The sequence below is a fragment of the Haliaeetus albicilla genome, chromosome 1 (genome assembly GCF_947461875.1).
Source record: "Haliaeetus albicilla chromosome 1, bHalAlb1.1, whole genome shotgun sequence".
In the NCBI taxonomy this organism is placed as follows: Eukaryota; Metazoa; Chordata; class Aves; order Accipitriformes; family Accipitridae; genus Haliaeetus; species Haliaeetus albicilla.
The window spans coordinates 36,238,834-36,251,864 of record NC_091483.1 but is presented as its reverse complement, the minus strand read 5'-3'; the positions used below and the strand labels follow the sequence as shown (position 1 = coordinate 36,251,864).

Here is a 13,031-nt window from a genome sequence, read left to right as displayed (position 1 = left end):
CTCTTGCGGTACAGAAACTACAACCGTTTCAGGCATGGCCCAGATAGAAACTAGAAAGAAAGAAGAGATGCCATAAGAAGGTACGCAAGAGATCTACGGAAGAGACAGAAAGCTCAGAAAGTGGGAAAAGAAAGTGAAGAAATTATTAACAGAAGAAAGCTAGATACAGGACACCAAAATGCAAAGCACAGTTTACTTGTCCATTTAGAAGAGGTCATTGCATGTGAGAAAGTTTACTCCAGTAGCACATATCCACAAATACAGCTTCTTCACATACACTAATCCCTGTGCAAACAATAACCTCACAGCCCCAGCTGGGAGGATACTGTCACTGCCTACTATTTTTAACAGTATAGAAACTGGCATAAGACAGCCTGTGTGGCTTTTCAAGGCAGCGTGAGCCATATGAAAGCACAAGTGCCAATTCTCAATTACCACACCAAGATGGTCTTCATTTTTCAAAGTCAAATTGTCACCCATAGATGAGAAAGTCCATTTTAGGTCAGCATACAAGCCAACATACAGATCAAACAGTCACCAATCTGACCATGGGGCTCACAACAGCAAGAGAAATACACACATACCAGCACAGTTTTCTCAACGCAAGCAGACAAGATTTTGACCGTGAGTGGGATTGCAACACCATATCGAAGAGTAATTAAATGTGGCCACGCATCACCTTTAAAATATTTCAGTTAAGGTCAATTAGGACATACACCAAGGACAGAAGTTTGACAGCTCTTTGCAAAATGCAGCAGAACTGTCTTGTTTGCCATTAACTCCAGATCCTAAAAAGCCATAGCTCCTCAGTCTGGTGTGAAACACAGTACAGCTGGCCTAGGCCACTGCTCTCATTTCAGAAATGTCTGCAAGCAACTAAGAAACAAATAAATAAATGGATAGCTGACTCATTTGCTAGCACACAGCACTGGCATGCAATGTCCCAGGAAAAAAAATGAAAGCAGAACGGTTTCCTACTCCCTGTATCAGCAGACAAGCAACACAATTCTGCAGAAGGACCAATATTTTGGAAGAAGCAATGCACACGAGGGCACAGCTGTCCCTAACAGCATTTAATACAAAGTTCAGTTAAGGCAAAGTTCATCAGTGAATGAATTACTACACATAAAACAGAGATAAAAGATTAAAAGCAGCAAGAGTTCGGCCTGCCACCCTGGCTGTGCCTGCCAGAAGTGTAAGAAAGGAGATGAAGAGTAACAATGATAGTTCCTTCCAAAACAATGTTTCTTCATCTACAAAAGATCCCTCAGCTTTATTGACCTTCTAGCAATTTTCTTCAGTAAGCTTTCTTTATTCTAGCTTCACATTATCCTCTGTGCTCCCTACAGGGAACTCCTTAGGGATTTTCCCCGAAGCGTAACAGGCAGGTGCGTGCATCTCATTTCCACTGCTTTACTTCTAAGGATTATATAAAAGTAAATTTCATTTCTTTAGGCATCCAGTAAAACTTAAAAATCAGTAGTCCCTTGGTGATCTGGTGAAATTGTAAGTAGAATACAACACCAGTAATTTATCAATTAAAAACAAGTGAACCAATGTTGAAGCAGTTTTTGATGCAACCCAGTAAAATCACCCATTCTGTCCATACTATAGAAATGTGTTACTTTATGCAAGTGCATTAATGGTGACTAAAAAGCCTTTTCCCAAGAAATGCACTTTTTTCTTTTCTAATACACACAGATTTCTGCTTCTTTTGCAAAAAAAATTTTTAAAACTATTAAAAACTTAATAAAAGCAACTTCTGTTATTACAAGTTAGGACCAAGCATATATCCTAGGAAAAGTCTTCATATAATTTTTCAAATACTTTTAGGGGGTAAGTTTAATGACAATCTAAATGATTAGTGGTACTCAATACAAGCTTAGCTTGAAAATATTGGTTTAGGATGGTTCTTTTCAAACAGTTTAAGCATTCACCGACACTCTCAAAAGTATTTTTCAGCTTTTCATTTTGAAACACTTTCTCAACGGATACTCAGTTTGGCTTTAAAGATGTTCAAAAAGGGAAGACAACATAAAACATTTTTTTTTTTAAATATTCAGACATTTGTTCTAGCACAAAGTCAATTTTATTATTTTCAGTGAGAAAAAGCAGAAGGAAAAAAAATCTGGTTGATCCTAACCTATTTTTCAGTCTTTCTTTTCCTGCCTTAGCCACCACCCAAGCTAGAGATCCGGTACACAGGCGTACCACCAGTCCCATGCCATTACTTTCCAAGCACTGGACTATCAGAAATTACAGCACTAAGACCACAGGCTTTAAGTCACCTCTGAAGTGACTTAACTGTCCATCCACAGCACCAGACCCAATCTGTGTCTCTTGACTGGAGATGAGATGAAGTTGTGGCCAGTGAGAAATTGCCACATACGGCCTCACAACGTGAAGTGGGCTCATTCTCCCCAGCCAGTCTGGATTTTTCCTGAAGCAAACCTTATAACAACATCTCTTAAGTATCCACCAGACACCCAAGTAATTTTGCAGTCTGTGCACCTTAACTGCTTACTAGTTGCCTGCGAGACAACAAAGCAACTCCCTTGCTACCTTTACCTTCCAATTTCTCTTCCACATCTGGAGCACTATTTCACAGACACAGCAAAAGTCACAGGATTAGGAGTAATCCCACTTGGCAATCAGGAGAGGTCAAAGTGCTGGGCACTAGCTGTCACTCCCAGGGCTGCACTATCACCCTAGCAGGAACCCACTGGGAGCTGATACCATCTACTTGCCCCAAGCAGCTCCAGTCCACAGGGTCAAATGCTCTCCCAGTGATCAAAGGCAAAGGTTCAACAGAAATGCTCGACTGAGCTAACTGCATCACACTTAAATTTTCCTAGCAGTTGATACCCATCTACTCAAAGCAAAATATGCCCTGTCACAGGTAAAGGCTAGAAAATGTCCTCTTACTTGATAATTACATACCACACTTCTAGTATCGTACGGCTTTCCTTTTAGTATGTGGACTATTAATGTACATCACATATTAAAAGTACATGCTCCACATCTTGAGCACAGCAGTCTATTCCAGTGCAAATGTTCTTCAATGTGTGAGCTGGGAAACTGGACCCTCAAAGGCCTTTCTCCAGAGGTCCTCAAAACCAAGGATTAAGAATATCATACATGTGAAAATTTATTTTTTTTCTTGGTAGTCCAATGTCTACCTCCTTGAAGTAGAAAGCTAAAAATTTTGATAGCATAATTTGTGCACATGACCTAACACTATTGCCCCTTAATCTGTGCCAGACCTCTACATTTGACTCATTTTGCTGCTTTAGCAAAAGCGAAATAAAAAAGCAAGCACTTAAGTCTTCAAAATTTGGTACTACCAGCTGTGGCAACTGAACAGTCACCAGCATGAAAAAAAAACCTAAACAAACAAAAAAACCCCAAAACAACAACAAAAAAACCCCCACCTTTCTGTCAACACCTGTCATTTGACTTTCTTCTAACAAAACTTCCTGAACCAAAGTTGTTCTGGAAGGCATCTTTTTACTGCTGCCTTTCAAATGTAAGAACCAGTCTTTTAAGGAAACTTGAACCTTTTTTAATAAGCTAGTCCAAATACATGTGGCTTTAGTTCTGTCAAAGACTGTGGCCTGAAGCAGTCCATCCAGCAACTCAAGCATCTACTGCCCAACACTTATTATTTCAGAGTCTGATTCAGAGACACAAAACAGTGGAAAGCAACCTGTGGTACAGCATCCAAACAATCAGAAAGGCAGGAATCGTAGGCTGGAAATTTAAGGACTTGCTAATTACCTTCTTCTCACTCAGGGCAGCTGCAAACCCAGGGACCTCCAAATCAACTACTTCTCATTCACCTCCAAAATAGCTCTTTGCAAAAACTGCTATTTTGACAATGTCTTTTCACCTCCCTGCAAACTTCTGAACTTGATAAAGCTCAGCTTAAGGCAGAAATAATGAGACTACATCCATCCCCCTTGTGACCTTGCCACAAAAACAGCAGCAAACCAAGAATCCCACCCGACATGGAAGATCCTGTGATGCACATGCACAGGAAGTCAGTTAACAGACTGTTAAATACTTTTTTTTTTTTTAAAGTAGGTTAGCAAGCTCCCAAGAGAGCCCATTAACCTAGAATTAAAAACTGAATAAAACAACGTTTTGGGAAGAGACTTTCTCCTTTATGCCCCAAGATGCTGAACTCTCTCTACTTTCTTCAGCTCTGGGGAAAATCTTGAATTCTCTATATCCATTAACTTCTGTTCGTACTGCTACTTTAAGGTGCTTTGCTTCTAGGGGCTTCACATCAAATTTCAGTAGCTTTAGCTGATTTCCCTAGGGCATGCTGGCAGACAATGAGATGGAGATGCTACAAGTTCTCAGGTTTTGCTGCTACAGGAAAAGGAAATCCCCACAATTTCACCATATAGTAATAGAAGCCAAGGGAATGAAAGTTAATCTGGAAAGAAACTAATAAATTCTAGTCTTTCTTACGTACCTTTGCTAGGTCTTCTTCATAAAGTTTACACTGCAACATTCCTTCAGCATACAGAGCACACACAGATCGGTGTTTACATACAGCAGCAAACCAACAGTTTAAAAGATGCACACAAACCACTGTCTGTTTAGGGAAGTTTCCTGAAGCATTTCATTATGACAATAGAAGGATGTTTCCATCCATGCAAATGAACCTTATAAACTTAACTTTCAGAAAACAAGTTCATTTTTGGAAATGAGTAATTACTAGAAAAATCTTTAAGCACCTGAATGACAAAAAAAAAAAAACAAAACACCAAAACCTCAAAACCAGTCAAACAACTTTTTCCTATTTCCTATCTGAGTCTCAAGAACTATTTCTCTTTCAGTAATATTTTTATTATTGCCATAGTAGCCAGTTACTCCATCCACCTCCAGAGATAAATAGGCAGGCAGAGATTTTTTTTTTTCCCCCCTAAACTAAATCTCTCTGCCTACTAACAAAAATCTCAGAAACCACCTTAAGCACAGCACTTGAGACTGCTGTCTTCTGACTACCTCTCAATAAAGAGAGCACGCTTAGGCACACAGTGAAAATTTTGTAGTCCCCAGCTGAAAATCAAGAAGTTCTGTATTTGTGCAGGGAAAATGCCAGCTTTCAATAGTCTACCCTCTTTTCACGAAGGGAAAAAAAAAAAAAATGCCCTACGCAGGTAGGAATTGGGGGATGTAGGCAAGCGCAAACCATCAGCACCAGCTGTCAGAGGCAGCAGTAATCCTCCCATCCTGTTTCTATATCATCTTTGCCATTCCCACGGAGATGAGGCACAAAGCCCTAATGTGATCCTGGGTTTGGACGAGAAGGCTCCCAATGGAGCAAAGAGGGGGAAAAGGCGCGTGGAGAAGCGTTGCAGTGCAGGACAGACCCATCACAACCATCCCATTCCCTGCCCCAGGCTTACCCCTTCTGCCAGCTCCCAGAAAGGCTTGTGTTTTATCAGATCTATTCGGTCTCAAACCCAAGCTAAGGGCAAAGATGGGAGATAAATGAGAAAAGCACTTCTGGCTAACTGCAACCATCGGAGCACGTGTTCATTTTAAGTCTTGTGATCTTTCTGGCTGGCATGCCACCCAAAGCTGTACCCACATTAACACATACCAAAGGAAGGAAGTGTTTCACTGGTAGATGTCCAAGCATTTTAATCTGGACTCTCAGAGGAAACAAAATGTGTATTTAAAAAATAATCTGTGATGCTATTTACCCAACCCTTCAAAACAGAGGAGGCCTGATATCAACAGAAAGAGCAGAGTTGAAACTACAGATCTTAAGAGCTTTATTATTTATCTGATTTCAAGAAATCAGACAGGATATTTATTGTTCCACACCAACACACTAATAAGCCTTTGGCTTTAAGTCTTCTTTACCACCCTCCTTGCCTTGGTACACATTCACACTCCAAGACTACTTATGTTTGCAGATTTTGGAACAGAAAATTGTCCTCTTGTTTAAAGAAATTAATTACAAAATATACAATAAAGCAAAAAACTTTTAGGGTAAAAGCAATGAAAAGCAAATGCAGCTTAGAGATAGAATAAGGAGAAACAGATGCAAGAGGGCATTTCAGTCTTGCATATGCCGCATGCTATTTTCTGGTTTTGCTAACAAATTAATATTAACATTAGTTGAGAAAACTGTAAGCCACAAATAATGAAAATCTATTTAATATGCAGCAGAAAAAATAATTTTTAGTAGTCTGCCCAATTACACTTCAGTACTTCCTAAAGCAAAAACCAAAACAAGCTTCAACACTCTTGTTTTCATTTTAGTTTCACTTACCTTTGCTCTTGTGGATGCTCTTCCACAACTTCCTCTGAATCAGCCTGACAAACAGAGAAAATACTACGTAAGAATCTCAGAATTGTGACAGGGCGCACTGAACATATGTACCATTTTTAACTCCTCCGAAGGTGGACTCTCACATGACTTGCTTGCAAAACAAACTCAGAAATCTAAAATTCCTACAGCAATTCCTTTATGATTCAAGTAAGGTGGATGCTGGCCATCCCATTTGGGGTTTCTGCTCATTTTGCCAAGATAAATGGTGACTTAACATGGCTACTCCGTTATTTTTTTTTTCCAAATATTGATTAAACAGACTCATTTTTCTATTTATATAAATGCATCTATACAAAATTCTGCGCGCACATACAATTTCAATCTAAAACCATCTGCCCCCGTCAGTAAATTTCATTAGCCAGTACCTGAGAAAATCGGATGCAGAATGCCTTGGAATTCAGACCACGTGGTAGCGCCAACAGCAAAGGCAAGGTACCACGTTCCAACAGGGATGGCGAGATCCCAAGCCCAGATCTTATCAGTGATCAGCAGCACGTACAGAAATCAGAGAGAGTAGAAGCTTTAAACACAACAGCTTAGCTCGGTTGCTTGGACTAAGGTAATTTTTGAGACATGCACTTAACAAACTGTGCCAGCTTGCAGTTCACAACTAACCACTTTGAGCTGTCTACAGAAATGAACTCAAGCGTTGGTTCAATGAGCTCCCTGCAGGAAATCCATTTAAAACAAGCAGGTAGCTGCTCTGAACCAGCCGAGATCTCCAAGAAAGCTTTAGGTACAACTCAAAATGGAGCATGTTACAGCCACCCAACCTGCACTGATGAAACCAGGGACAGCTTTAGGGAGATTAACATTTTTCGGGAAGAGGTCACAGTTACCCTGCCAGGAACAGCTGGTAAGTTTTCCCAGCTACTGCTTCTGCAGGTGATGGTTGCACAAGACACAAGCTACAGACCTTAGCAATGAAAAGGTAGAAAAAAAAAAAAACCCAAACCAAAAAACAACCCACATTTTTTAAATTAAAAGAGTGCACCTTCCACCACCCCTCCTACACGTTTCCCATATAAGTGCATCACGGAACAGGGCCCAAGGCACCCACTTTGACTCTAGCTCCTATTTTCTAGTTCCCCCCTCGTGAAGGGGGAAAAAATGACAACTAAGGCAGTACATATGGGTAATATTATTATTAACATTATTATGGCTAAAATAATGACCTTATGGCTAATATTACAGATGTTGCCGAAAGCTACCAGATGCATATAAACTTCAATCTTTTGCCACAAGCAACTCATCCAACAGAAGTGGCACAGCCTTCTACCATAGCATAACCAAATCTGTAACAAGACTGACAGGGAAGTACAAGTTAATTTGAGGACTTGACAGTCTTTCTGTATGCCTGCCCTCAAAGGGAGGTTGGAGACACTGTGATAATCGTCCAGAATCTGGAGCACAGCTCTTCAGCACAGACCTACCTACCCAGGGGTCCTAGCACCTGGCCCTCACAAAGACCTGGCCATCTCCTCTAATGATTGAGCTAAGCCTTGCTTTTAGACTCTACCAGTATGGCACAATACAAACCCATCATCTGATTTCCAGCTTCTCCAAGCTCCTTTTGTACTTCGGGGACCTCAGTATGATACCAAGCAGAATTAGAGGATTCCTCATCCACCTCCTCCAGAAACAGCTTCTCTGCCACAACAGGCTGGCAAGCTATCCTCATTTTAAATGGCTTAACTCCTCCTTTAAATGGCTTAACATCTGCCAGGCATCAGAGACTCTGTCATTACACAGTGCTCACCCTTAACACTAGCTATCTTAACCACTTCTCCTCTTCACTTTTTCTCAAGCAACGATGAAAAAAAACCACCTTCCCAAGCTATAGTGCAGCCACACCATAAAATCTCAATTGTACAAGAAAGAAAAAAATTTTTAAAATCACCCTTGACTCTGAGCACACACACAGAGCCCCATGTCCAGCTTTTTCCTATGTTCTCTCCTCTGTATGGCACAGGCTACATGTATACTCACACTGAGGATTAAAAAAAAAAAAAAAAAAAAAAGGCAGGCTTTCTCAAACTCCCATATCACCAGACAAGTACTACAGGGGGATGGAAGGAAGGGAACGACTCCTGAAGCCAAAATGCAGGTCCCAGCAGCCTATCCATGACAGGAAAAAAAAAAAAAATCCCCTTCCTCCAGACAATATGGGCAGGTGTTTATCTCGTGCTAGAAAGCCCCTGAAAGTGCCCCTCTCCTGTCACACAAGTCTTAAGAGCCTGGGCTGACAGCTTCTGCATAATCTGCATGGCCAACCAGCCCCAAGTCCTATCAGCACCATCCAGAAGCTCAGCTGGGAGGCTGGAGGAGCCTTTTAACAGCCCAAAGAGGAACACAATTCCCACCCCAAGTCTGTCTCAGGCTTTCACACAAATTGTGTGCCTTCAGACAAACCCTGCTTTGAAGTAGGTGACTCTGTACATTCAATTTGTGCATAGCTGATGGGATGCGCCTCTGTTAATGACACACTGCACTGCCGTGCATCTCAGATACATAAGATCAAGGTCTTCATCAGCTTTCGAAACCGGCAGAACAATTAACCTTATTAGCCCCTGAGCTGCACTGAAGAACAGGAACTGAAGCCGAGTCGCTACTACATGGGAAAAGAAAAATTAATAAAATAATCTTTCAGAACTGAGCAGAACCTTTAAAGTGAAAACCGAGGCAGCAGCTCTGTATTTGCCCAGTCTCTGTAACAGACTATGATACAGTAAATATCACGGTATCTTCCTCCAAAATTCAAGCACCTGAAACATTATCACCAAGTAATCTGAAATAACCATTCACTGTAATCTCCTAAGTATCTGCAAGCAAACTGAAACATACACGAGGTGTTCCTCTAATGAAACATCTCACTAATCTCCTACATGCAACACACAGGAACAGTAGAAAACCCATCACATCAGACAGACATGGCACTGACACCAAGAAAAAGTTTGGTGTATGTTGTCTTTGATGACTGTCATTTTCAATCATGATAACAAGACCCACAACTTAACCTTCATTATTTCATTTTAAAGTAGTTCCTCCCTCGCAACTGAAGGGGTGGAGAGCACTGAATGCCCTGCTCTGCAGGTACCCAATGTGCCTGCCCCTGCCTTCAGATGCTTACAGTAATCACCAAAGTGGTTTCTGACAGACAGAAACACATGACTACGACTCTCCAATACCTATTTTGAGTGGTGCCCACCATGAACTACAAATGGCATTTGTGCTTCTCCTTTCATACACTTGTGGCCATGGAGACAGCAGGCCTGATACCCTTACTATGCTTTTTCTTGGGCTCTTTCCTCTCCTCTTCAGGGGAAGAAAAAAAAAAAGAAGAAAAAAAAAGAACGTGACTAACCGGCTTTCAGCTTTGCACTGAAGTGCTCCAACATGGCTGTTTATATTTGGAGTTTTTTCAGCCTTTAATGGTGAAGGGCTTGGCTGTCGAGTCCTACACAAAGGAGCTTTTCTCCCAAGCATTTTAGTTAAGTAATTATAAACAAGTTACAAACAAACAAGCAAAACCACAAAATTACAAGGAGTCTGAATAAAAACTACAACTGCTCTAATCAAGCCTCTCCCACTTGAGATTTTCCACGTGAAAATCCCACTGGTTTTCCACGCATCTCCCAAACATCAGGGCAGGCAAGACTTTACATTTTTCCACATTGAGGACAAATGATGGGAAGAAAAACAAAAACAAAAATCCAGTCACTCACCCAAGGGACATTTGCTGTAAAAAGGATGTCAAGGGCAAGGAGGATAAGGAGAGCAAGGCAGGAGCTCTGCAGCTACCCCACACTTCACATCACCTTCAACAAGAAGAGAGGAACTGGGCACAAGGAAATACGGATACCACATCCAACCGGGAAACCCAGCTTGTCTCAAAGCAAAAACAGAACCCAGGAAGAAACATTAAAATGCTGGAGGAAGCTGCAGACGGGTGGAAGACTGAAAGCACGCTAGATATAGCCAGCTCCTCCTCAGCTCCAGTGCACAAGCCCACGCACACCTTCACCGACTGCAATGCTCTGGGTACCCTTCAGGCTCGGCTGCGGAGCAGGAGCAGTAGGTGAGCCATCCCTAAACGGCTCTGCAAGCTTCAGAGGAAGCCAAAATCAAAAGATTACAGGCGGGGGGGGGGGGGGGGGGGGCAGCGGGTAGGAAAAAGCACAAATACATGTAAGAGGGAAGCTGGGAGGGGGCACGCAAGAAGCACAAACAATGAAAGGGAAGCAAGAGGAAACAGAAGGTAGAACGACCAACCGGGGTGGAGGCGCGGGGGCCCTGGGCGGTTGCGCTCCAGCATGCAAATTCATGCAGTTCACGTAGACAAAGCAATGCTGTGAGAGGCCTAGAAAGCAACTACAAATATTAAAATGCTTTGTTTCCCCTCCCTCGCCTCTTAACACGACGTCTTTATTCAGTATGTGCTCTTGGAACAAAAGCATGCGCGGGCAACCCAACGGTTGAATGGGCTACTGACCCATCCAACTTTCATCCTCAAATTCTGCAGGCAGCAAGGAATGCTCAGAACTGCTCTGTCACAGGCAGCTGATGATGCATGGAAAATAAGATAATAGTGCAAAGCCACGACAGAAAGGGAAAAACATCCATCAGACAGAGCATTGGTAACCCGCCAGAAACGGGCAAAAGGGTTGGGCAGACAGGGCAACCTAAACCATATCTCTGCTCAGAGCCTGTGACACGCAGACGGGAGGGAGGTGCTCTGGGAGAGGAGCATGCATGGTTCCTTCCCTGGACTTTTCACTTCTGCATGCAAAGTCCTTGCTTTCCTGTGCTGCACTCCCACCTGCGCTCCTTCAAAAGGGAACAGGAAGAACCAGATCAAGGCACCAGGACACTTCCCATTCCCAAAGTCTTCCCTGAGACCTATCCTTAAACACGTGAATGAAGCAACCCTTGGATATTCCCTACCAAACAATGTTTATTATCCACTCAAAAGCAAGAAAGTTCTTCCTCTTACTAGACCCTCACCCTCGCATCACCACTGCCATGGTACACGAACAACAGGCAAAAACCCCCTGTGAAGGTTCAAGTGAGGAAGTCTGTTCTTGCAAGGAAGAGAACATGGACAACCTCCTCGTAGCGGTAAGTCAGACCATTTTTTTTAGTGGAGCGTGGAGACGGACAAGCAATAAACCTCTTACAAGTTTAAGCATCCCCCTAACAAAGAAAGGGCAGTCAGATGTTAACAGATGAAGCAGTTTTCCAAATCTCTGGAGCCAATGCCGGCGTCTCCACCGATGCCCCTCACCAGCCCAGAATGGTCGCCCAGCAGGGCGACAATGCCGAATTGCCTTCAGGACCTCACAGACGCCACAGGGGATCACGGCAGGGTGGGCAACCTTTTACTCCTCGGGCGCTCAGAGAAGAGCTACAACCAGCCATCACAGAGCAGTGCCACCACTCCACGGAAGCGGTGTTGGAAGGGTCTCTCACCACATTCACAGGGACAGATAGGGAGGTCTTCTTTCCTCCTCCCCCCAACAACTGGAAAAGCTGGCTTCAAATTTGGCTACAGGCCCAAGAGGTGCTGGGTAAAGCCCAAGCCCGCAACCGAACAGAAATCTGGGCATCAGGGTTGGGCCTAGAACCAAGCTTTGGTCTTAAAACCTGTTTGAGGAACCCAGGCCCTTCTGCTTCAGCTTGAGCAGTCACACCGACGTGTCAGATGCTGCTGCTGTCCCCAAGCTTGGAGGGGAAAGCCATGCAAAACAGCCGCTGCACCACTAGTTCTCAGAGACTGGCTCATCTGGCTTTTAACGTCTGCCTTTTATTTCAGCGAGCCTACTGTGATTTTCACTTCTCTCTCTGTCACAACTGAAACCAGAAGAGCTGTTTTCTTTCCTGCATACCTAACACAGCATCTACAGAAATGACAGAGGAGCAGCAGCCTCAGCTTTGCCTTTCACTGCTGCAAGGACTTGGCAGGACCATACGTTCAACGACGCCATTCGTGCCTGGTTTTTCTTCAGCCGCGCTACAACTTATTTTTATGAGGATGCTCAAGAACAAAGTGTTTTCCAAGAGGACCTAATCTCCTCAGGAAGTAAACATCACGTCATCATCGCTCAATTGCAGCTTCGCTATGAGAAGCGACAATAAACGACTGCATTACACTCTTCTACATCTAATGCATCTTAAGGTCTTCAAGGTAAAGAATGTATAAGCAAAAGGCTGAGTTCCTTAAACATCCCTAGGCAGAGACTCTGCACCTTCCCTTAGCTACTATCACATCCGTATCAGGCAAATTCTGAGCAGCAAAATATATATTTTTTTTTTAAACTATCTGTTTATACAACAGATAATACTTTCGTAGCGCCATGATACAAAATGCTAGGCCCTGGTAAGCAGCGTCAATTGTTGGCTAGCTGAGGAAAGAAATAACACTTCTGCTATTTTTCCCTATGTTAATGGGTATCAACGGCTGAGTGCTAAACAGAGAATGATATAATGGCTTAAGAGAAATAAATTACTCTCTCTTCCCTCTCACATAAGACGATGTCCCTAAGGACTGCTTCTTCCCATTTATGAGCCTGGGGCCTTGAAGTCTAGGAAGGCCCAGCTCAACATATGGCAGAGTCCGTCAGTGCAAGTTAAATGACTGCCTCAAATACCATAAACTCCAGACCACTGCTTCCAGCAC

At 42.9% G+C, this 13,031-nt stretch overlaps 1 protein-coding gene across 4 annotated transcripts in view; it reads right to left on the bottom strand.

Annotated features, from left to right (window-relative positions):
- TMEM131L (transmembrane 131 like) overlaps positions 1–13,031 on the bottom strand; it is an 84,572-nt gene that overhangs the window by 70,292 nt on the left and 1,249 nt on the right. For all 4 annotated transcript variants that reach the window (XM_069785517.1, XM_069785531.1, XM_069785525.1 and 1 more), the window contains exon 3: positions 6,296–6,339. In XM_069785517.1, the coding sequence (XP_069641618.1) occupies positions 6,296–6,339 (44 nt within the window). The remainder of the gene's footprint in view (positions 1–6,295; positions 6,340–13,031) is intronic.